The sequence below is a fragment of the Pundamilia nyererei genome, unplaced genomic scaffold, assembly GCF_000239375.1.
Source record: "Pundamilia nyererei isolate P.nyererei 1_Seehausen unplaced genomic scaffold, PunNye1.0 scaffold00105, whole genome shotgun sequence".
In the NCBI taxonomy this organism is placed as follows: Eukaryota; Metazoa; Chordata; class Actinopteri; order Cichliformes; family Cichlidae; genus Pundamilia; species Pundamilia nyererei.
Window position 1 is genome coordinate 1095572 of NW_005187506.1, and position 26195 is coordinate 1121766.

The 26195-nt window shown below is 45.9% G+C and overlaps 1 protein-coding gene across 2 annotated transcripts in view; it reads left to right on the plus strand.

The window, feature by feature from the left end:
* dag1 (dystroglycan 1) overlaps positions 1–19490 on the plus strand; it is a 56576-nt gene extending 37086 nt beyond the window's left edge. For both annotated transcript variants that reach the window (XM_005740877.1, XM_005740878.1), the window contains exons 3-4: positions 14889–15350; positions 15546–19490. In XM_005740877.1, the coding sequence (XP_005740934.1) occupies positions 14889–15350; positions 15546–17387 (2304 nt within the window). In that variant the 3' untranslated portion in view covers positions 17388–19490. The remainder of the gene's footprint in view (positions 1–14888; positions 15351–15545) is intronic.
* Positions 19491–26195: the final 6705 nt, after the last annotated feature.

The window sequence follows — 26195 nt, forward strand, 5'->3', positions numbered from 1 at the left end:
ACTGTACACCAAACAGTCGGGCTTGGACAGCTTCTGTTGAATATCAACACTTCACCGAGTTCTTTTGATTCCTCAGAGGCATCCGATGGAAGACAAACCACTGCTCAGGAGACCATCAACTTTTATTCTCTTACACAATACTTCTAGAAGGGTGATGCGTCCTGCATGACACGGTGCCACGGATCTCAAAATGGTGACGCACGCTTAACAGTTTTATTACCCGCTACTCTAAACAACAGTGTCTCAGTAACTTTCTCAGTAAATGATGGTCCCCTGTTGTCTACTTTTTCGTGGGTGAGAGTCTACAGCTTTCTACCACTGAAGGACACAGAGTCACAGAGTGGTCACAGAGTCAGAGTGACCATCAGCACACAGAGTCTAATGCCTTTGTTTTTCAGGGCCGTGTCCACTTAATACTACACTATATGATTAAATGGCATTTTGGTTAATATGAGACTCAACATTATGGCACTTCAAATAATTTCAACACTTCGTACTGTTATAGCATGAACCAACGTTTCCAACAGACGACACAGTTATGGGCTCAACATGGTTCTCTGCTGGCAGACTGTAGGGAGCGGCTGTTACCGCGTGGAGCTGGTGTCCAAAAAGATCCCGTTAGTTGGCAACGGTGGGAAGATTTGGGGGAGTCTTTTGTTGCCAGTGGCTGATTCAGCATCACCTGATCAGCCCTTTATCAAAAGTTTGAAGCCTAATCTTGAAAGTAGAGATAGTGTCTGTCTCCTGAATCCAAACTGGAAGCTGGTTCCACAGAAGAGGGGCCTGAAAACTGAAGGCTCTGCCTCCCATTCTACTTTTAAATACTCTAGGAACAACAAGTAGGCCTGCAGAGCGAGAGCCAAGTGCTCTGTTAGGATAACGTAGACCTCTTAGCACCATTTTAGGCAGTGATGTTAACTTCCTAAGACCGGAACTCTTCCACGGCATGCATTTTTAATTTCTCTTTGATGTTTGGGGTGATTGATGAATATAAAAACAATATAAAAACAAAGAATTACCAGATATTTTTTCATCCATTCACTTCCGCTTATCCTTTTCAGGGTCGCGGGGGGCGCTGGAGCCTATCCCAGCTGTCATAGGGCAAGAGGCGGGGTACACCCTGGACAGGTCGCCAGTCTGTAGCAGGGCCAACACACAGGGACAGACAACCATTCACACTCACATTCACTCCCGCATTCACACCTGTGGGCAATTTGGATTAATCAATTAACCTACCCCCACAAGCTGCATGTCTGCATGTCTGTGCAAACTCCACACAGAAAGACCCCGGCCTGATGGTGGAACTCGGGACCTTCTTGCTGTGCGGCAACAGTGCTAACCACCGTGCTGCCACATATGAGGATATTCATTTAAAATTTCGATAGAACAGTAGCAGTATAACGTCCTCGTAAGTGGATTCAGGCCCTTTATAGAGCAAAATTGAGTATTTTGGTCTAAATAACCCAAAATGTGACATCCACATATGTGTACGCCAGCTCCAAGGAGGTTAAAGCTGGGATTCTTTAGGCCTGTCTCGTCATCTTCTTGGCGCTTCCTTGGGCTCGCCGTGCTGCTGTAGGCTGAATTTGAGTCTGGTGCGCTTCTTCCCGATGACACGGACTAGTGGATCCAAATCTAAACAGCCAAATCTTCAAGTTTCCTGCACACATACAGCAGAATAAGTGGCCGCACACTTGTAGATGCATGCATATTTGCGGCTGCGTGTTGCTGTGTGTTTGCACGCAGGGAGGAAGCGGCTGCGTGCGTGCGGTTGTCAGAACACATCGACTCGCTGTTTGGATCACTCCCCTCCTGATGAACGGAGACAGTGGCTTGTTGTTGTTAACGGCGGCTCCCTCGGGGGCATTTTGGTGGGAAAACTAACTTTCTCTTCTCCTCCCCGCTGTATCCTTTTCCCTCCTCTCAATTAGATCTCGTCCTCCTGCCCCCCCCCCCCCCTCCCCGTCATTCGCCGTCTCTTTTTCTTGTTAAATTTCCACCGCTCTCTGCCCACGACTGAAGGGAACTCCCTTTCTTTTCTGTGCTTCATCTTTTTTTCTTCCACATCAGCAATCTGTCTCCCATTTCAGCTACTGCAGATTAGCTTGCAACACAAGCACGAGCAAAAATTATTTTTCTTTCTTTCCCTTCTCTGTAATTTTCTCCTTTTCTGCATTTTCTTTTCGATGGGTTTTAAAACCGCAGCCGTCATTCTGTTATTTCCCCTTCTTTCCATTTGCTTCCACGTCTCTTTACTCACAAAAACTTTTCATTCTGACTCTCGAGGCTCTCCTCTGATAATGGCAGCATTGTCACTCTTTGTCGCGGGCCTCTCTGCTCGTCCTGCAGTCTTTTTTTACAGACAGGCTTACATTGTGAGCCCCTGTAGCTCCGGAGCTGTTAGCTGGCAGGATAGCAGTGGAAAACTGGTATTAAGAGAGCAGGAGGGAGGAGGCGACCCAAAGATAAAAACACACCAGAACATATGAGTCACCCTAGTTGTAAGCTAGCACGGTGCGATGGGTTTACTGGCACCGGGACGGCGGTGGCCATGTTGCTATGTAATTAAACATACAGCAGGCGAGGCTTCTTGATTCATATGTTCCAAATTATATGCTCCCACAAATTCATTCACAATTTGATGGCTCTCAGTTTAAAATGAGGGTTTGTGCACTTCACATTCTGGGACTCTCCTGTGTCAAGCTGCTTCTCTGCTACTCACATTGATGCCTTCATGTCAGTGTTGGGTTTCAGGGCGTGATTTCCCTTTGACCTTTAGCACACATAATTACTGCCAAACAGCCACCGTTTGACTCGCTAACCTCCCAAAGAAAAGCACGGCAGAGAAAGATGGAGCTCATTTCAGTGGTTTCGTTTCTGAAAGTAAATGCTGCTCGTGCTGCTGAAAAAATGCCTCCCGGCGACGTTGTTTTGGTGTGTGCCTCCGTAGCCAGGCAACCACGGCTTCTGGACTGGCCGGGATCCTCCTGCATGCTTGGTTGTCGCCCAAAGGGGGAGTGGAGCTGGAGCGTGGTGGGCTGCTTTCATTGGTTTGCCAGGCTCGGTGAGCAGAGCCATATTTGGTGTGTGAAAGTTACAGTGGCAGTTTATTTTTAGACGCTGCGGTCTTAGATTGTGTGTTGACTGCCTTAATAAGTCAAAGCAGTAGTGATGCTTCACTGTGTGCACAAAGTTCGAAAAGTACGGCATCGGCCCGAATGTTGGGCAGAGTCTCACTGAGGTGCCTGCAACCCAATCAGGAGAGAGTCCTCGTGACACGCTATCAGCCCTTTCAATCAGCTGAAATCACTCCCATATTCACTGTCAGCAGGCAGCTTCCTCCACAACATGCAGGCTCTGTCGGCTTTTGTGGTTTGGCTGCTTTGCCGAAAAAAAGAAATAATAGCGCAAATTAGATTAGAAGACCAGATCTGCTGGGCCTGAGGTTTAAACCCAAACCATCCACAGTGAGAGAGAACCAATCGGTGTACTATTCCTTTTAATAGAATACAATAGAATAGAACAGAAAAGCCACTTGACACCAGTCAGTGCACCTGACAAACATAATGGATTTGTTGGATTTACTGGCCATCAGACTGACAATGTAAAAAAAATCAGTACATCTAAATCTGAAACGTATAAAGTCCATTAAAAATATCCAGCATATTTACACATAAGACTATAAGAGACAGTTGTCTCTGTACTTTAACCGTACAGGATGTTAGAGCAGGGTGTAGAAATGTCTCATTTAACAACATCAAGGTCAATTTGGAAACAAACGCCAGACGTCACTGACCAATGGGTGGCTGTGCATATATTACAGTGGTCCCTCGCTATAACGCGGTTCACCTTTCACGGCCTCGCTGTTTCGCTGATTTTTTTGGTGCAATTTTGCACGCTTTTTTTCTCATTGTCAATCGATCTCGTGCTGTGTGTACAGTCCAGAATGCGTTCAGCTTGTCAAATTTACATAAATCTTCGATGCTAGCAGTGTGACTCTGAAGTGCTGCACTATATGTTTGTAAGTTTTCTCGCCAACAAACAACAATGTCAACGAAACGTTTTGTACCATGAAAGTAGGGCTGGGCGATATGACCCAAAATTCATATCTCGATATTTTTTAGCTGGATGGCGATATAAGATATATCTCGATTTTTTTTTTTTTAAAGCCATAAGTTAAGAACAAAAAGAGAGTTCTTAGTCACACTGTGTCCCAGATGTCACACGGGCACTTTTATTTACATACAGCGTAGATGTACACGAAGAAATTACTCAAAAATAAATTATCAGCATTTATTAAATAATCATGGTCCATAAATAAAAGAAAACAATGTTGTTTTTGTGCACAACAAAAAGCTCACAATTGTGCAGTCAAAATGTAAACTAATAGACGCTGAGCATAATAACAAAGAGACAGATTTCACAGCTGCACCACGTCTCTGAACAGGTGCCATTTGTGGTCCTTATACACACACAGTACGGTAATATTACGTTGAAGCACAGTACGTATCACTCCGCGAGGCTCCTCCCCAGTAGCTGTAATCCTCCGACAATCCATCAAGCGGTGCAGCTCCGTAGCTTAGCAAAGTCATATTAAAACATTTTTTGACAGATTGCTGAGCGCTGTGTACCACATAAAATCGGTTCGCGGTCAGTAAGCACAACCAGAATTCATACATAAGGCGCACTGTCGAGTTTTGAGAAAATGAAAGGATTTTAGGCCGTGCAGCTCCTCCGGGCTGCATGTCGTTAGCGCGGTTAGCTCGTTAGCACGCGCCGTCCAGCCCCACGCACGGGACGATCCGCGGTAACTCGCTAACGGAGATTTTCCGCTTTCATCTTGTCATTGCCTGCAGATGAAGCTATGGGGGAGGGGGAGTTGTGTTCAGTGAAGGAGAGGCGAGGCCCAGTAACGTTGCGTAGAGACAAAAGTGGACGAAAGAGAGGCAAACCTGCGGCTCCACAAGTATAATTATAACGTAACATAGACTATATCGATATAAACGATATTGTCACATCTTATATCTCGTATGAAAATATATCGATATTTTTAAAAAACTCGATATATCGCCCAGCCCTACATGAAAGGCATCTGCGGTAGGAAGATGCTAACCATCGCACAAAAAGTTAAAGCTAAAGAAGGTAGAAGTTATCATATTTTTTAAGGCGCACCGTAGGGCTGGGCGATATGGCCTAAAATATCTGCTCGCTAGTTTCCACCTAAACATTTCATAGCATGTTCTGACTGAGAGATTTTTGAAACTAATTCAAACGTACAGCTCTGCTACCACTTCCAACATAAATGAAGACAGAAAACTAAACAGCAGTGACGTTTTTAGGGTTACTGAAGTTGGGCTAGCTGGTATATAATGTTGTGCTACGTGATTGCTAGCGACACAGCTATGTTAGCATAACATTAGCACAGTGAAGCTGGAGGATGAACGCCAACTTTTTTTCCACACTCACACTGAAAACACTTGGCAGCCAATCGTTAAGACTACAAATACCCCAGAAAAACATGGCTTTAGATTTCGGTACCCAAGTACCCCGGTGTGCTCTGTTCGATCTCGCTCTTCCAACGGTGTTAACATAAACAGGCTGAAATCTCGACTTGGAAGGAGGCCGTCCGTGTCGTTCCTCTCATCTCAAACCGATCTTATTTCTGTTTCCTCTTCAGGCTGCAGCATTCAGCGTCACCGCCGCTTCAAAAGAAGGACGCTCTATACCGTGTCTCTCATTATCCCCGAGCACCGCGTTTCAAATTTAATGGCTGGTGTCGGCACTAAAGCTCGTTAGCCGGATATAGAGGGCTAATGTTTTATTCAGCAAAGAAAAAGGGCGTAATTGCTGACCTGGGGACAAGCGAGGCCTCGGCCGAGTCCGTCGTCTTTAAGGACGCGCTCGCTCTGTCAGGTCTCCCGATGAAGACGGCCGGTGGGAAACTGAGTCCGTCAAACAGAAGAGCAAATCGAATTGTGGTTGAGCTCCTTTTATTCACATCTCAGAAGAAATGATGGGAGCGTAACTTTGTGTGACGTGTGCTTAATTGTCCATTTTTTTCCCTCCATTGTAGCCGTGTCACAAAGGATTTAACAGCGTTCTTATTTGGCCCACAGCGCTGTCTTTAGTTTACTCTTTACTGTGAATCACTGCTGAGTCTTTCGCTCGGCTCAGGACTGTAATGCTGTGAGCACCGTTTTCTCTTTTGCTACTTTTTGAGATTTTATGTCATTTTTTAGACATATTTTTCCAGCTGATGCCTTAAATCCCAGCCGCTGACATAATTCAACGGCGAGACGAGCGTACACGTTCAGCAAATGTGACCGAGGCCATGTGGTCATCTGCGGCTGACGCAGGACACGCCATTTAAGCCGCTTCAGCGTGCTCCTGCGAGACACTTAGCAACCCACCTCCACCCCAGGTGTTTGCTTTGTGTTTGGCAACTTTTTTCAGTGAAAAATGGAATAACTTTGTGTCATCAGTAAACAGAATAAGACTGCTCGAGTTCAGTAATGAACGGGAAGAGTTTACAAGATGCAAGGTGAGGAAAGGTGAGGTTCCAGGAAAGATAACAGGGAGAAAATAAATTTAAGAGACAAAGATGGAAGATGGAGAGAATTGTGGAGACGGAGGTACCGTGTCATTTTAGAGGACGGCTTTGGAGAGCAGATCTGTTTCATCGGCTGACAGATATTTAGGCCAGTCTCTATTCTGAGGTATTTGTGTTCGAGCGCTGCAGAGGAAGATGAAGATGTGGGTGTGTGTGTAGGTGTGTGTGTACTCCTGTGCTCTGCCTTCCTCGTGAGGCTGAGAGTAAAGAGATAGTGGAACATTTTCTACTGCTGAGGATAGTGTGTGTGTGTGTGTGTGTGTGTGTGTGTGTGTGTGTGGTGGGGCTGCAGCATTAGTCAGAGCTGAAAGTGAGAGTCTGCGAAAACCGAGCCACACGCTGAGACAGAGATAACAAACACACACGTTTATTGTTTTTAGCACACAGTACACGTGCATGCACACTATATGCAGCGTGTGTGTGTGTGCACGCAGTCTTTCACTTTCTTTGCCCTTCCAGCTCAGCTTCTCTGCTCTCACACACACATCTGTCTCGGCTGGCTTTGTTTACACGGTTTCATTTTCCTCGCTAGCGCGTCCGGCGTAGCGCGGTAGGAAGCTCGGCTCCATCGTGTTTGCTAAGTCGAGCCTGCTCCTCGGACGGTCTCTGCAAAGGCCGCAAGCTGTGCGCTCGGCTCCTCGCTCGCCTTCCACTCGTCCTTGTCATAACACGACACACACTCTCCTGCAACCTTTTTTCTCGGCCGCTTCACACACTCGTCTTTTCTCCTCCTGCAGGAGCGGCTGATGCACGCACATCTTTCTCTTCCCTCCCTTTGAATCTCTCACCCACACAGCTGGAGTCCCACAATGGCCGGCTTCTGTTGGCTCGTTATTGTAACGGCAAGAAAACGGAGAGAGAGGGATAGAGAGACACAGGAGGAGAGCTTTGTGAGCGTGCCGCAGGCCTTGGCGGCCGGGTTTTCCACAGTGTGTGTGTGTGTGTGTGTGTGTGTGTGTGTGTGTGATATAAAGAGCGCATACTTCAGCACAGGTTTTGTAGCCCAGAGCCGCTTCATCGTCATACTTTAACGACTTTATAATAGGCGCGTGTGTGTGGTTATGAGTGTGTGTGACGTGCACACACGTGTGCGTGTAACTGCAAACTTGTGCGCAGCAGTCGCAAACATTTTAATGACTTCTTAAACTCCCACAGCCCATAATGTCTTCCTGATGCCGCTGATTCCTGTGGATCCCACATTGATCCTGAAATAGAGCCTGTTAATAGGAAGAGTATATTTTTCCTGGAACGTGTTTCATCTGTGGGAATCTACACCCGTTTGACTTTATGACCATGAAGTAAACCCACCTTCCACAAACATGCAGAGTTCTGGGTGTATATTTTCATATTTGAGGATGTATTAATTCAATTTTAGTTCATAATGCAGGTATATATCATTTATAATAATTGCATATTGCAGCTGTTATTGGAGAGTAAGGTAAAATGCCGACATTAACACTTCTCTTTTTAGTTATACTGAGAATGGAAAATCTTGTTTGATACCTTAAAGCTTTCAGCAGATTACAAACCAGCACTGTGTCTAACCTACCTCTGTAGCTGTGTGTAAATCTGTTTTTTCCACGAGTGTGTTCTGTATGATTTTCATTGTTCGTCCGAATTCGCCAGCAGGAACTGCAGTACTGATCACATGTTTGTGCAGGTAACAGTCCCGTGAATGAGCGCTTAGAAAATCAGAACAAAGGGTGGTATCAGTTCAGTTCGGTTATTTCTACTAGAATATGGAATATAATATAATAATATAGAATATAATAATAGAATATAGATAGCCTTTATTGTAAAATATAAAACTAACAACAAAACACGAGAACTGTTGCCTCATGGCGCTGTTTATTGTAAGGTAAGGATCCTACAATCATACAGGGAAAACTCCTACAATCAAGCACTTGGCGAAAGTGGGAAGGAAAAACTTCCTTTTACCAGGAAGAAGCAGTTCCATTGATGAAAAACGCCAAAGATGATGGTGTTCTAAGCTTAACTGAGGCTCAGACTTGACACTTAATAAACGGTTCCAGGAAACCAAATTATTGCTAAAATACTGCCCGGCATAAGTCACAGAGGTAGAGCAGGTTGGTGGTTTGATCCATGGCTGCTCCCATCTACATGTCGAATGTCCTTGGACAATATTACTAACCCCAAGTTGCATCCATCAGAGTATGAATGCGTGTCATTGGTGGATAGAAAGGACTTGAGCACAGATGCAAGTGCTTGTATGAATGGGTGAACGAGGCATGTTGTATGAAGCTGTGTTAGAGTCATTCCAGTTAAAGTAAACGGTCCCAAATACAAAGCTGTTGCCTCCGAGGTAAAAGTCCAGGGTTCAGTCCTCGCTCCCAGCATGACCTCCTGTTGTTGGACGTCTTTACTGCCGTGCTGCTGTAGAGGCCGAAGCCTTTGAGGTGTCAGACAGAGGTGCTGTGCAGATGCTGCGCTCAGCCTGGCTCAGTCCCGTGTGGCTCCTGAGCGGTGCCTCGTCAGACCCCGTCACCTATAACAAACAGTATTTCCAGGAGTGCAGAATGTGTTTCCTGTGCCGCATGACAGAAGGACGACTGTGGGGAAAAAGTCCACAGTGACCTGTGTGAAAATGGCTTGAGTGTTCTCCGTAGTGAATTTGGAGAGCGGCGTTCGTATCGAACTGCCTTTAAACCCATTTTCCGATCTCAGAACTTTTCCATTTTAAAAACTTGGTTGTTTTTTGCGATCAAGCTGACATTTGGGAGTTGGACAGCTCGCGGCCCTCGCTGCTCATATATTTCCAATTCCTTGACTGCACCGCGAGAGTGTGAGTGTGCCTGCTGTGGACGGGGCCTCGAATTTTTAACAGCAGAAAATAGGCTCTAAGATGGATTTCCCCCCATAAACATCCGCCTGCCTGTTGGCCAGCTGAAGCCCCCCCCAATAGCTCGTCCGTCCGTCTTCATATTTTCCACTGGAAACCTTCGACTGTGCCAGGCAGCCATTCCCATCTTGCCCTCTCTCCCTCTGCAGGTTTCCTGCAACCCCCCCACCCGCCTGCTCTCTGAATGCAACCTTTCTCACTCGCCCCACGCTGAGCCTCTCACCTCGCTCTACTTCTCCCCTCTTTGCATTTCCTTACACTCCTCTGCTCCCCCCATCATTCCTCCTTCTCTTCCTCCCTTCACGCTCCCTCTGTCCTCCTTCATCTCACTCTGAGGTTCATTTCGCCCCAAGTCATCATATCGCATCACTGTGCTCCCGCTGCACCTCCTCATCCTCGTCCTCCTCCCAAATATGAGGCTTATCTGTGGAGCTGTCACCAGGTCCGCCGTAACAATGGACTCCTTTCTCGGCGTTCGCCTCTCGCTGCGACAATGAGCTGCTTTCTTTCTGCTGCGAGACTCGACGCCTCCTCGTAATATGTCCATGTTTAGGAGATCTCTCCCTCATTTTCTCTCTCATTATTCTTGCTTGACCTCTCGTTTTCTTTCTCTCACTCATTCCTGCTTCCTGTCTTTGTCACTATCTCAGTCTATCTGCCTCGCGCTCGCTCCCACTCTTGGACTCTTTGAAAGAGCTCTGTGATTGCATTTTTCTCGAGGTAACAAAAGTGTGTGTGTGTGTGTGTGTGTGTGTGTGTGTCCAGTGTTTCATAAAGGTGGTGTATCTATGTGCCATATTATCAGGTCATTAGAGCGCCGGGTGTGAAGAGAGTGATGACAGAAGTGAAGTTAATTATGTGTCACACCACCTGTGATCGTTAACACGTGTTACCTGTGTCCAAATCCAGGGCGTGGCTAATGCAGGCCACACCTTCACAAGCCAGAACCGGGTGGGACGGTCTATAAAAGCGCTGCTCCTGTAGCGTAGCGACTGTGATGCTAGCAGCGAGGGTCCTTTTGGTCAGAGAGGACATGAAAACCTTTATTTACTCTCAGGCAGAGACGCTGCGGCCCGTTAACAGCTAATGTAGGTCATAGAACATAAATAATATAACACGTCCAACATTAAAAATATAATTCTATAAAATATATTCAATTTCATTTCATTTAAAAATGACTTTAATGGAATGAAAACTCAAACACTGGGCTCGAACTAGAAGTGCTTCGTTAAAGAGCCTGCTAGTGTCCACGCCTATGTGCCAGAGGTCAGAGGGGGTATTTCAAAATAAAGCTCGTGCCCTCTGCACGTCAGACACACTGCGAATACTCTGCGATCCGTCTCTGACTTTTTGTCCAGGCTGCGTCTCTGAATGAGGAAGCTGAGCCTGCAGAGCGAGCGAGCCCAGCGACGCGCAGGAAAACGAGGATGATGCTGCTGATATGCGATAACGTCTCCTCGTGTTTCATGGCTGTCGCTCACACGGACTTCAAATACATTTTCTGCCTAGTTTGTTGCAGCTGATAGTCATGGTGGCTTTGTGGCTGACGCATGTGTCAGCCACAAAGTTGGGACTTGTTTCAAAGACGATGAAACAAGTCCCAACTTTGAGATTATCACGTATTTGGCTTTAATTAAGTCTTTTAAGTGGGGGGGTGGGGGGGGCATCCACACCTCTGTCTGCATGTCAGTGATTCGGTCTTTGAATCGGCCATAAAGCACCAACGTCATCATTAAGCATTAAGTCTTTTTGGATGCAAAGGAACTCTCTGCTGTAAAGTCCTCGAGCATTTAACCGAAGCTCTGAAAGGTTCTCATCCTGCTCGCTGCTTCGGTACGTCCGTACATCCCTCGCCTTCACCTTTAATAATGTCCCACAAAGCGGTTTAGCGCCCTCCATTCTCCTCCGCAGACCAATCCTCCCAAAGTTTCCCGGCTGGTTCAGAGGGGCTTGGGCTGTAACCTCGCCAGAGGTGCGTGCTAAATGGGAGGAAGAAGGGAAGCCAGAGTAGCCCGTGAGAGCGCACGATAACCTTTAGGGCCAAACATCAAACTCCTCTGCGCCGCAGACTTGTGCCAGGAAAAGATGTGAAATATTTTTCTTGACATTTTGAGAGGATTTGATGTATTTTTCATGTTCTTTTAGGGAAGCGGGAAACTCCACGCTCTCTGCTGGGTTCATGCAGGAGTTAAAAAGGTGCTGTTGTGTTCTGTTTTAACGTACGCCGAGCCAGGAACGCTGCCTCGGAGAGCAGCTTTGGGGAATGTGCTGTGGAGGGGATGCGCTTACCCAATCACAGCTGGAGTCGGGCCTGTGCCGCTGCCGTTTTAGTGTCAGTCGGGTCAGGAAGATGGGTTTTTGGGGTTTTTTAGTAAAAAAAACATCAGGTTTGACTAGCTTCATCTGCCGTTTGTATCCACACAGCTAACGGGAACAGCTGGCCTGCAACTTATCATTCAGCACCACCTCTCATTGTCATCTTTTATTTTCTGCTCCACCCTCGTCACGTTCTCCCGACATGTCTTCACCCTGTGGTGGATGCCTGGTAGCAAGCAGCAGGAGCTTTTTATATTTCACCAGGATTTTTCCTGCATATAAAAATGTATATAGGAAGAGAAGTCCTCAGAACTGAGATCCACAATAAACTAAAGTGGAGATGAATTTACTCGAGCGCCTTTTAATTGTGAAATGTCCAAAAATAACAGGAAACTGCCAGAAAAAGCTACACACAAGTCCAATTCACATCTCCATTTTTATTTGCTAATATCTTAACGCTTGTTCGGATCATGTGAAGAATGAAAATGCTCTGCAGCCGACCCGAACCTGTAATCACAGCTCTGATCATCACACGAGAGGAAAATGAACCCTTCCTTTGTGTTTCCTTTCATTCATTTCTTGAATTTGATTCATCAGCAGCTTTACTTTTCAAATTAAAGTCTCTTCAGTGAATTTGGAATCAAACGCACCCCCAAAATGAAGAATAAATCGTTTTTAAACTTCACATTCGTGCTTCAGTCTTTTAACTTCTTTTCAAAATTGAAAACTGAAGTCCAAAGGAAGATTTTAATAGACGAACGAGTCCCAATGGATGCTGTCCTACTGCCTGATATAAGAATTAAACCAAAGATTATAATTTGATTTTATGCTTAATCCTCAGGGAATAAGTCATATAAATTTTTAACTTTTGTCATTTTTTTACCTTTATAAGAATTAAGGATTTTGAATAGTTTTTTTTAACCTGCAGTACCTTCACAGCCCACCAGGGAGTTACATCCCTGCAGAATAAGAAATGAGATCATAAAAATATAGTAATTACTAAAATTAGGTTTACTGAATATTATTTGTTTGAATGTCCGTATAAAGGGTGATATGTTTATTGGGATGCAACAGTTCCTGTGTGTTTGTCTGGACCTGGGGCCCAGTTTGGTGTTACTGGGGCTCCCGTACGGTACTAACACAGCACAGCAGTGAGTTTTTCCTGATATAGGCCTCGATAAGTGAAATGATCACCCATGTTTTTTCCTCACACTCATATTTAATTAGCAACTCTTAAGTAAGCGATCATCCTTCTGCTATTCGGACACAAATTAAGCAATTTACCGAACAATTAGAGACGAGTTGGAGGAGATCGCTGCCCGACAGTTCGCCTGTCCTTCGTCGTCTCTTTGTGATTTAATTTGCAGCGCCGTGTCAGAAGGCGTTTGGTTTGAAGTTCGGTCTTTGGAGAACACTTTGTGACAAACTCAATCAGCCGAGGAAGCTGAAGATTTTTGTTTCTTGATTTCCAGCCGTTGACCCGTTCTGATATTTTTGCCGTCTCTGCTGCTCGCCGCGCAGCATCGCAGAAGGCTGCTGGTTTCAAACAGCCTATGTTATGAAGCTCAAGTGTCGGTTATAATGGGCCCTGTCTGCTTTTCTGTAATCTATAATTATGTGGACAGAACTGTATCTATAATTTGTTTTCCTGCAGTAATAATTTTCGAGCTGAATCGTGACATCCAGAAATGAGCTTTTATCTGGCGGCGGGGAAAAGGAGCATCAGATTTTAATCGTGACACTTTGAAATGACAGAAGGAAAAGGAAGGCGGGACTAAAGAGGAGAGCATGGCGATGCAGAAAGAAAGGGAAGTAGAGTGAAGTTGACGGGAAACTGAGGATGAGAAAAGCAGGCGAGGCAACAAAGAAAAGGCAGGAAGATATAAATAAAATGACTGGAACAACTTATTTCCACTATGTCCCTTTGCTGTTTGCTCTGCTTCTGGAAAAAAGGACGAGATCCAAGAGTTTGCCAGAGAAGGCTTGAGGGCGCTTATCCAGCAGGGGGCGTGAAGGGGGGTATTTAGGAGACTTGTTGTCCACGAGGGGGTAACTGGTAGAAGTCCAGCTGCTGGCATGCTTTTGATTTTTGTTGAGGTGGCCACATGCGCTGCACCTCTCATGGAAAATAGGCTTCTGTGTGTGTGTTCGACTGTTTGCATGGCTGTGTGTGTTTGTGTGTTTGTGTGTGTTTTCCCCCGGCGACGCCTGTGTGCTGGTTAGAGCATTAATGATGTGTCTAGGGAGCGTTGCCTCTACATAATTTATCAACCAGGATTTATTAGCCGCAGAATTAACTTGTAGGGGCTGGTGGAGGGTCGGGGGCGGGGAGGCGGCGCAGGATGCATTTGCTCTTGTTTTTGAATTTATGTGCACGGATGCATTGTCAGTCCCCTGCGATCCATTTCTCTCCATCAGCCTCCTGCCATGTGGGCGTCCCCAGCCGTGTAATTGGCCGAGTTATTTTAATTTTAGTCGGGTTTAAATTACAATTCTGTTGAGTGTGTCCATATGCGCTGAAGGAGGAAGGCTTAAACTGGATTTATGGTTGACGTAGGGGTTATGTTAATGCAGACGCTGATGACAAACTATGATTTATATTTGAGCATCGACATTTGTGGTTGACTGCTAGCGGCACAAGCACTGAGGGGCCGTTTCAGATTTACACAAAGAAGCTACGTTTACATCGGGTTCGTTGCAAAATTGAAGTAGAGAGGTCCCAAAACTTTCATACCTGTCTTCTGATACTGTTAGACTACTGTCAAAGCTGACCAGAAATCATGTTTGATTAGAGCCTAAACCTGGGGTGTCCAACTCCAGGGCTCGAGGGTCTGCAGGTTTTAGATCTCACCCTGGGTCAACACACTTGAATCAAATCATTAGTTCATTACCAGGCCTCTGGAGAACTTTTAGCCATTTAAATCAGCTGTGTTGGATCAAGGACACATTAAAATGTTGCCCACCCCTGGCCTAAACCAAACCACATCATAGTACATCTCCAACCCAGTTTTTTGGATATTTTGTAGCTACATGCTAAAACCGTTAAGCTAGCTAATATATATAATTATCTGGCTCTTTTTTTCCCCCTCTTCTGTCTTCCAGATTACAGAGATGGGTAAGGACTCGCTCCCAGAATGGCTGCACTGGGATGCCAGCAGCAGAATCTTGCAAGGTCTACCTTTGGAAGAGGATAAAGGTGTTCACTACATCACCGTGTCCATCTCCAACCACACTAAATCCTCGTCTTCTTCAGAGGTATTTTCCATCGCAGTGCACCCTGAAGATTGCCTGGATTCAGATTCAGCTCAGCTGACGTCTAACCAGGCGTCCACTGAAAATGACGTCCAACAGTTCATGTGTGGGAACGAGGAACCGGTCACAGTGCTGACGGTGATCCTGGATGCTGATTTGACAAAGATGAGCTCAGAGCAGAGGGTAGAGCTTCTGGATAACATGAGGAGCTTCTCTGGTGTTGGGCTTCAGTACATGAAGATGCTCCCTGTGGTCAACAACAGGCTGTTTGACATGTCTGCGTTTATGGCTGGACCTGGGAATGCCAAAAAGGTGAGTGAATAGTCATTTCACTCTACTAGCAGTAACCCTCAAAGCTCTTTTCTGAACTGAGCAGTTTGTGTCAATTTGAAGGGCTTCTTATAGAACAAAATTAGTTACCTTGTGCAGCTACTTATAAATAATTCTAATAGTCACCAATGGGTTGAACTGGTAAACATCTAATCAACATTTATGATGTCTCTCCAGGTGGTGGAGAACGGCGCTCTGTTGTCCTGGAAGCTCGGCTGCTCGCTGGACCAGAGCACAGTCCCAGATATCAACAGCGTCCAGGGTCCTGCAAAGGAAGGCACAATGTCAGCCAAGCTGGGTTACCCCGTGGTGGGTTGGCACATCGCTAACAAGAAACCTCATGTCCCCAAACGAGTGAGACGACAACTAAACAACACTCCGACGCCTATTCTGGTTGTGCCTCCTCCAACAACTGCAGTGGAGCCACCAGTGCGAATTATCCCAACCCTCTCCTCTCCCTCTATTGCTGCACCGACTGAAAGCTCTGCCCCCCCCGTGAGAGGTCCCGTCCCGCTTCCGGGAAAGCCTACTTTTAGAGTTCGTGACCCTATTGCTCACACTCCGACTACGGGACCTTCCCAGCCAACGAAGGTCATGGAGTCCACCAGCAGCATTGCTATCCAGCCGAGCATGACCAGGCCTACCTACGTACAACCCACCGCCACACCAGCCACAGCCTCCACACCCACATCCACCAGAAAACCTACCAGGAAACCAGGAAGGAAGCAGAAGACAACCACACCAGCATTCAGAACGCCAAAGACCCCCACAACAAAGTCTCCTATGACCACCACATCACGCACTGTTCCAGATCCATTCAACGAAAAGCCCGAGTTAAGGAACCCCATCGACCAGGTCAATGCATTGGTCGGCACTTATTTCGAAGTCAAGATCCCATCTGATACATTCTTTGACAAAGAGGATGGAACGACAGATAAGCTGCGATTAACCCTTCGACAAAACCATAATGAAATAGTTCCAGAGGACTCCTGGATCCAGTTCAACACCACCAGCCAACTCCTCTATGGACTGCCTGATGTCCAGCATGTGGGAAAACATGAATACTTCATGCAGGCAGCTGACAAAGGTGACCTCAATGCAATTGATGCTTTTGAGGTACGCGTAAACCGCTGGCCAACCAATGACAAAACCCCCGTTATATTTACAGCACGATTTGAGGGTGAGCCACGGTCTGTAACGAATAACATCCACAGGAAGATCCTCCTGGTTAAAAAGCTGGCATATGTCCTCGGGGACCGCAACAGCAGCACGGTGAGTCTAAGGAACATCACCAAAGGGTCCATTGTGGTGGAGTGGACGAACACCAGCCTGCCTCAGCATCCATGTCCAAAGGAGCAGATCTTAGTCATGAGCAGGACGCTGGCCAATTCTGACGGAAGACCCTCACAGAGCTTCAAGCACATAATGGACCCCGAATTCAAACCACTGGACGTCAAGGTGAAGGGGAGGGCAAGCTGCCGAATGTATTCCTTCATCCCACCAGGAGACATCGATATCCCAGAACCTCCAGCTGTCACTCCAGCTGTGGGATCAAGCAAGGATAGCGCAGATGACGTCTATCTCCACACGGTCATTCCTGCTGTAGTGGTGGCAGCAATATTGCTAATAGCAGGAATTATTGCAATGATCTGCTATAGAAAGAAACGAAAGGGCAAGCTTACCATCGAGGACCAGGCCACCTTCATTAAGAAAGGTGTGCCGATTATCTTTGCAGACGAACTTGATGATTCCAAGCCACCTCCATCCTCCAGTATGCCCTTGATTCTCCAGGAAGAGAAGCCCCCACTTCCACCCCCTGAATACCCCAACATGGCCACGCCAGAAACCACTCCCCTAAATCAGGAGCTGCTGGGGGAGTACACGGCTCTGCAAGATGACGACCCCAACGCGCCTCCCTACCAACCGCCTCCTCCCTTCACCACTCCTATGGAGGGCAAGGGCTCCCGTCCGAAGAACATAACTCCCTACAGATCTCCACCTCCTTATGTGCCGCCCTAAGACTTGATTAACCCTCCCCTGATAGGGCGGAGGGTGAGGATGCCTGAGGAACTCTGACAGTTTCCTTTCTGGTGTTCGTCTGTCTGGACATTTGCAGGGAGTGATGACAAGAGGTGCTATAGTACAAAAAGGCTTCAAGCGACTTTGGTTTGGGATGGGTCGGGGCGCAATGATTTGGGTGGGCTTTACAGTGCACAGGGAGGGACTACTGTTTTCGTGGTAGCCCACCTACTACAGTGGCCTAAGACGAGCAAATTCTCATCACACTGGCTTTGGTTCGACCAGCTGGTCTGAAGCAACAACTGGGAGACGTGCGCTCCCATCCCAGCATTTTCTTTTCTCCCGAGTTTGGATACTGGATTATTTTTCACCTTTTTAGCCCAAGATTCTTTTTTCTTTTTCCTCTGGACTGAAGTGTTTGCCTAACTCTTCTTCTGCCTGGCTTTTAAATAATGCGAGAAGACGGCGTCCTGTCATCAGACCGCTGCAGGCGACAGCTCGCATTTTTAATAAAGGGAGACAGATCCTTCGAATATGAGAAAAGCTATCGCGAGGATCTCAATTCAGCCCTGCAGACGACACAAGACAATAGGAGGCCGAAGTGTGTGCGTGAGTGTGTGTTTGAATGAGCGGGCGTGTTTATTCAGATTCAATACGGTTTGCCTTTTAACACTAGTTGTCTGTTTTTATCCTTATTCACAATGTGTAGTAAAGATGAGAATAACAAGGTAGCCTAAAAAGATTTAGAGAAGAAGAATAATTTTTGTTTCATTGGTTTTGGGTTTCACTGTATATCTGGAAGACGTTATGATAGATTGTTATATTTTTTTTGGAGGTCGAAGAAATGTGGAAGAAAGGGACTGCCTCACTAAAATAACCTGCAGGAGCTTTGTATTCCTGTTTGTTTATATATATGAAACACTAATATCACAATTCAAACATGAACCTTCCTCCCTTCAGTACAGCCGACAGACTCAATCAGATGGAAGCAACAAAGAAATTTAGTTGACAGATTGACGAGATTTGGAGATCAATTATTAAATGTAGCAACACAACTCTTGCCCTTTTGTACACACCTCCATGTTGTATACTAACAGGAAGAACAACCCTGCAATTTATTTTGGACCAGGGAGAATTATTTTTTTATGTAACGAGGCAGTTCTTCTCTCCACTCGGATGGGGAACGCCACGCGGGACTGTACAGATAATCCCATTCTAGATTTCACGGAGGAGACGACAGAGGCCGAGACGCGGATGCGATTAGTCACCGAAACAATAAGATCACGTTTTAATTTTCTTTTTACAAGAGTTTTTGATACAGCCTCAAATCGATTAATGATTAAAACGAGAAAATGATTCAAGATTAGTCTTCTGTGATTTGTAAAATCTTAGCTTAGAAGTTCAATTATTGGTTCAGTTATGTACTTTGATTTTTTTGTCATGGGTCACATGTTTTAACGTTTTATTTTACTCTGTGTGTGTTTGCATTTAAAGTGTATTTCCCACTATTCAAGAATTGAATGATCCATATTTTATGTATTCACAACTTTTATTTCTTTATGTCCTTCTGTTTGATGATGAGTTCAACTGAAAGTGACCCTTTGCAATAATAATGTACGCTGCGGTCGACCCAGCAACGGGTCGACGCAGGCTCGAGTGACTCGTACGGTCGTGATGTTGTCGGGTGTGCAGATGCCAAGGCTTTTATTTTTTGCTTTTGGAGTGTGCATTGTAATAATAAAACCAAGTGGTACCTTAAACAAAAGCAAAATCACCCCTTTCTTCATTCTGATTTAACTCATTTCTGCCGGGAAAATATTTTCTCCCACCCTGACTGATGTTTATGGATGAGATTTTTGGTCACCGTCACTTTTCTACTGCTCCACTTAGCCTTGAATTGATAAATCAATCCGTCTGAAGTCCACAAGAGGTTTTACCTCCCTAGACAGCTCGCTGCCTGGCAACCATCTACGGTCTTTGGACTCACTGGAACGGTTGTACCGCTGTCCTTTTTGTACTAAATTATTCTGCCATTGAATGACTAGTTGGACAATTCCGTTTGAAAGCTCTTCCCATTAAAAAGGCTACGCTGTGAAAACAGTCTCTCAGCTCACTCTGTCTTTCCACACGCTGCATACAGATAATTTGCATTGATTACTTGGAATATTGATTAGATGTAAACAATTTGCCAGCTCTGTTGTCCCTCTGCGATAATTCACGACAGAGTTTAATTTGGAGGTAGGGGAAGCGATGATCGATGTATTCCCGGGACGTCCGTAGATGCTGAAATGGATAAACGGGTCGTACTGATGACAGAGATTAACGGGGGATTGATTTGGGTTTGATTGAGGCAACCCGTGAGGTGGCTCGGTGTGCGCATATATGACAAGACTCTCGACCTTTGAATTAAAATGAGCAGCATGGTCATAAAAAGGGTGAAATTGACGGCTCTTTAGCTGCAGTATCTCTGATGACCAACGAGACGGCGAAGAGGTTTCACGACAGCCCCCGAGGATGGGGGTCAAGGTGAAGACTCAGACCTCACTGGGCAAGCAAAGAAGTGTGAAAGGCTACTGGCTTCAGTTCAAGTAGCCCAGCACAGTCTCAGAAACGGGTTAGACTGCATCTTAGCAACATGCTAAACAAACTTAGCAAGCTGGCCTTTCCATTTGGATATTTCACACAGGTAAAAGTTACACAAAGGGGAAGATCTGGACCTAAATAACCCTTAGACATTCATCTGAGCGCAACTACAAGGTTAGTGGGCTAAAGTGCCACAAAGGTGCCCCTGGTTTTACCTGCTCACTGATCCCAACCTGCTGCAAAGCATCTTTAAAACTGTGCTCACACCTGTTCTCCTTCTACGCTTTGGAGTTACACCCCTCTGAAGACGTCGGCATAGGTCATACACTGCTCATTAATACTGATTCTGATTGGAGGAGAAACAAGAGTGTGACGTTTACAGTACGTTATAAAATGGAGGTCATTTAAAGAAATACTTTGTGTTCAGGTGCACGGTACTGATCTGTGGTAGTGCCGTGACTCCTGCCAGAGGCCCTGAAAAAAGTCACACTGAATTTAGTCCAGTGTTGTAGCTGTAACGCTAAAGAGAAAAGCAACAATTTTCAGATCATTTACTTATGTAATGAACTGTCATATCAGCAGAACTGTGTGGGTTGTGCTTTTAATTTAATCGACTTTCACAAACTCAGCGACACAAACGACTCTCCAGAAGCACCATCAGTCATCCCGCCGCAACAACACCTGTCTCATTTCCTCATGTCTTAGCACCTCCTACCAGAGCTGAGGTGGCGAGGCAGCAGGTAAAAAGAGAGAGACATCCTCACCTTCATTTAAAGCGACGTCATTTGTGTCATAAATAGTTTTGTTGCAGCTCAGCTGCAGCTGGATTTATGATAAGAAGTGCAACAGTGCTCAAGTTTTATAATTAGAGACACTTTTAATTAAATGCACAGCATGGCCGGACGTGACAGATGTCACACAGAAACGGTGAAGGGCAGAAAACCTGAAACGTCTGAGGCACACCCTCGCGATGCTTCTTAGTTTTACGTGTCGAGGAGCTCAGACTGACTTCAGGAGGAAACGCAGACTACGAGCTCCCTCTGCTCACAAACACAGGAAGCTAAACCTGTAAACGTGCAAGAAGGGACCATGAACCCATTCAGAAAGCATTTAAAGGCCCTTTCCTCAGCTTTGAGATCAGCATGTGCATTACTGTCACTTTCCCTAAACACATCTTGTGATTTTCCCTGGTTTCTGGTTTTAGATTCACGAGCGAAGGGGCTGATTTCCATTTCTTTTACGTGCATAGTTTAGGTTTCTTTTAACACTCTATTCTGATCTGAAGGATGTATCCTTTATATCATTTTCAGATTTCATCTACATCACAAAAAGCACACCCTGGTTTGACAAGAAACCGTTAACAGCACGGGGAAAATTTCCCCAGCAGGTAAAACTGGATCGGACAGAATGGAGCAGGGGAAACGCGTTTTTGCTTGAGTCAGCCTTCTGATACATGATTAGTTTTCTCTGGAGTTGTGACAGACTTTATGAGATGTAATTTCAGCTGACTGAATCTCTTTTTGTCAGTAATTGAACGGTCTCATAAAAGGTACAAGATTGTAGCTTTTGACAGTTTTTCAGGGCTTTGTTTGAGGAAACATTATAGCCACAAAGGCTTCACTATCACACTTCTTTTGCAGGGAAGGTTGATTAAAACTCTCGTTGGTCACACAGGCTACAGCTGAATGCAGTCGAGTGCACTGGGTCTCTATTAAAGGTGTGTGTGGGGGGAGTGAGGGTGCATGGAGTCTGATAGGTGGGTGGAAACTGTGCAGCTGAGGATCAGGACTTTAAATTGGAAATAAATTGACAATCAATCTCAGGAAAAGTCATTCAGAAAACAATTCAGCTGGTCTGCTGCAGCCTGGCTATTACCCGTGTGGTCATGAGGACTGTCCACGATGACATGCTCCTTCATTACAGCCTGACCCGCTCAGCAGCGTAAGCATGAAGCGTTTGAGTCCCCAAGGTCATTTGTTGATGTGCAAACCACAAACAGATACTTAATGCAGGCTGAATATACGACTGCAGAGCTGCATTAGTGTGTTAGCGGCTAAATGTGCACACTGGTACCAGTATAGTGTCATCCCGTGCAAACATGAGCAGCCTCAGTCGATGAAGCAATGCTCTGCTTCTTCTCCGGTGAGTCCCTCGTCCTCTGGTTTCACACCAACTCAGACAGCGAACAGCAAACGTGGTCCCTGCTCGTCAACCAGGCCTCCACCTGCTGCAGGTTCTGGTTGGAGTGGACCTCCATTCTCCAGAACAGATGATGTTGAGGACCACCACTTCACTGACGGTCAACCAGCTGTCATGGAAACAAACCAGGAAGATGTGTCAACAGGGATTTTCAAAATAAGAGCAAGTAAATATTCATAAATTAGGATGGTCTTTCTCTCAGGTGCATGACAAGTAAATAAATACCAAATTAGTTCTGAATAAAAGTGGTGGTGAGTTCTAAGGATCACGCCTTAGAATAAAAAACTGCTAAAAATACGAGAGCGTATTTTTAGCAGTTTCTTCTTTTTATTGAGGAAGTTATTTTTTCTTCTATTTGTGAAGTTTATTTTAGAAATGGAAAAGAAAGGATTAACGACTTGAATAATTTAAAACGAAGATAGTAGCACCATGTGAGCTTTAGAGACAGTCTGACCTGCGAAGCATCTTACTGAACAGATAAACATGGACAAGATGCTAACCCCATGTTTGCCTACTGGTGGTGGTCAGAGGGCCCGGTGGCGCCAGTGTCCGGCAGCCTCGCCTCTGTCAGTGCGCCCCAGGGTGGCTACAATGTAGCTGCCATCACCAGTGTGTGGATGGGTGTGTGAATGGGTGGATGACTGAATGTAGTGTGAAGCGCTTTGGGGTCCTTAAGGACTAGAAAAGCGCTATATAAATACAGGCCATTTACATATATCTGTGTGGGGAGACGGGGGCATATGCTGCACTGGTCCCCCCTTTAACTTGATTGCCATCATTGATTTTCTCCCATAGATGCCACTGAACCAGAGTAATGCTGATTGTACTAATTGTAAATGTACTTCAAGTGTTTATGTTCCAGTGGTAACCTACACACGTGTAGTTGAACTGTGGGATGAAGTTGGAGTACCTGGAGAGAAGCCACACAGGTAGAGTAAGAACGATGGTTCTGTTCCTGAGTTTCTTCCTGTTAACTGCACTGAGTTATGAAGCCAAATTAAACCACAGCAAATAATGACAGCACGTGGTATAGATTCAGTAAGGTCGATGGTAAAACACGAGGAAAAACTCAGGCGAGCTAATCAGAATGAGAGTTCATGTGGGCTTAGGTTAACTGGGAATTCTAAAATCACTGAGAAGAAGAACATGTTGGATTTATTGCACTCATTAGTGGACATTGTTACACACAGATGATTTGCTCTGGTAGCAACTTTAACAACTGATTAAATTAACACTATTAAAGTTATTCAAACATGAGGCGATTGTGTTAAATACACCCAAGATGCTTACATACAGTATCTCACAAAAGTGAGTACGCCCGTCACATTTTGTAAATATTTTGTTATATCTTTTCCTGGGACAACACTGAAGATATGACACTTTGATACAGTGTAAAGTAGTGAGTATGCAGCTTGTACAACAGTGTAAATATGCTGCCACCTCAAAATAACTCAGCATACAGCCATTAATGTCTAAACTGCTGGCAACAAAAGCGAGTACACCCCTGAGTGAAAATGTCCCAACTGTGCCGAGTGTCAGTAAGTTGTGTGGCCACCATTATTTTCCAACACTGCCTTAAATCTGTTGGGCACAGAGTTCACCAGAGCTTCACAGGGTGCCACTGGAATCCTCTTCCACTCATCATCATCATCACCTTTATTTATAAAGCTCTTTAAAACAACCACAGCTGACAGAAAGTGCTGCACACCTTCCATTTGAGGATGCCCCACAGATGCTTTACCCTCAGTAGATTTAACAAGGCACTGGTCTTTTTGGAGGCGTGTTTGGGGTTGTTATCATGCTGGAATACTGTCCTGTAGCCCGGTTTGTGAAGGGGATCATGCTCTGTCTGTATGTCACAGTACATGTTGGCATTCATGGTTCCCTAAGTTAATTGTAGCTCCCCAGTGACAGCAGCACTCATGCAGCCCCAAACAATGACATCCCCCCACCATGCTTGACTGTAGGCAAGACATGCTTGTCTTTGTACTCCTCACCTGGTTGCCACCACACACCCCTGACACCATCTGAACCAAATAAGTTTATGTTGGTCTCATCAGACCACACCTAATGTATATCCGTAGTGTACTATCTTTAGAAGAAGCTTCCTTCTGGGACGACAGCCATGTGATGCAGTGCTAACCCCCCCTCAACCTCTGCGGAAATGCTGCCGGCACTCATGCATCTGCTTTCAAAAGACAACCTCTGGATATGACGCTGAGCATGTGCACTGAACTTTTTGGGTCGCTCACGGCGAGGTTTGAGTGGAACCTGTCCTGTTAAACTGCTGGATGCTGTTGACCACTGTGCTGCACCTCACTTTCAGGGTGTTGCATCATTCTTCTCAGAGAGTTCAGGCCATGATGTGCCAGGTTACAGAGGATTTGGCTCAGCTATTTGTATTTAATAACCAGGGTAGGGATCTATGTCCCTATCCTGAGCGAGCTGTGGGTAGTGACCGAAAGAACGAGGCAAAAATGAGCTTCCTCCGAAGGGTGGCTGGGCTCTCCCTTAGAGATAGGGTGAGGAGTTTGGCCATCTGGGAGGGGCTCAGAGTAGAGCAGCTGCTCCTCCACATGAAAAGGAGCCAGTTGAGGTGGTTTGATGTCTCCTGGGTGAGGTGTTTCAGGCATGTCCCACCAGGAGGAGACCCCGGGGCAGAACAAGGAGATGCTGGAGAGGTTATATCTCTCGACTGACCTGGGAACACCTTGGTGTTCCCCCAGATAGTTGAGGAGGTGGCTGGGGAGAGGGAGGTCTGGGCTTCTCTCCTTAGGCTGCTTCCCCCGTGACCCAGCCCTGGATAAGTGGAAGAAGATGGATGGGTGGATGTTTGTATTCTGGTTATATTGCAATCAACCAAGGTTTTCAGGTGCATTTGTCATTTTGCAGTAACACCATCGTCCTGCTTGCCTCACTGTCTGTGGAGGAATTTCTGTTTCAGAGCTGGACTCTTAATGTTAGGAAGCAAAGGATTTGCGATTTTTGCTGGTTTATCACAAACAGCCAGCTTGACCCGTTCAGTCTCAGAGTCATAGGATAAAGTCAGTTTGATGACAGCAGTGGATAAGGAAGTGAGGCACTGCAGTCTCAGAGTTCATCCATCTTTCATGCACAGCGAGTGGCATGGTGGCTAGAACTGGTCCTCTAGAGTTGCTTAACCAGCTGCATTTCATTAAGCAGAGCTCACGTGGAAGAACTGAACATCACTTATTGAAGCAGAGTGTTTGAGTAGTGACCTGCTGATCAGATTCAGATGAAACTACATAGCAGAGAGGAGCGCCAGCATTAACAGGAAGTAAAGCAGAGTCTAGACACCACTGCTGGTGGTGGAGATGAAGTAGGTGGAGAGTTGGGTGAAGATCTCTGGGTAGTCATGATGAGAGAGGACAAGAATGCAGACAGACACGTGTCTCTCGCCTGAATATTCCTTACTGAATGTATTCATAAGCTTCGTCAGAAGATTCTGGTTCAACGAGGCTCTCACACCCTCGTGTTTGTTTGGAAGCTGTGCAGCTGTGTGCTGATCATACAGCAGACAGTGCAGGGAACGGATTGCATTTAGAGACAGTTTTCCTCATTACTGAGCTGTACCTGTGGCTGTATGTCTGCCCAGTGATCCAGATCTGTCCATCTCCGTGTGATGTGTGGACAGACGCGCTCAGAGGCGCCGCGCTCGCCTCGTTCCCAGCTATTCTAATGGAACACATTCTGCTTTAAAGTCCTTTCCATTCACGCGTCTTGTCACGCTGAGTGTTCTTGACCTTGCATCATCCAACAGACGGGTGTGAATAGAACCCCCCCGCCCTCCTTCCTATGCTGCGGCCCCCCACCACCCCTCCATTGCTTTGGTAAATCACATAATGAGCTCCTGTCTGCTGTTTTCTTCTTTCCACCATTTTTTTTTGCTCTGAAATGCTGCACTGCTGACAAGTTCCTCCCCATCCTCTTCAAACCCATCATTCTGAGTGTGTGTGTGTGTGTGTGTGTGTGTGTGTGTGTGTGTGTGTGTGTGTGTGTGTGTGT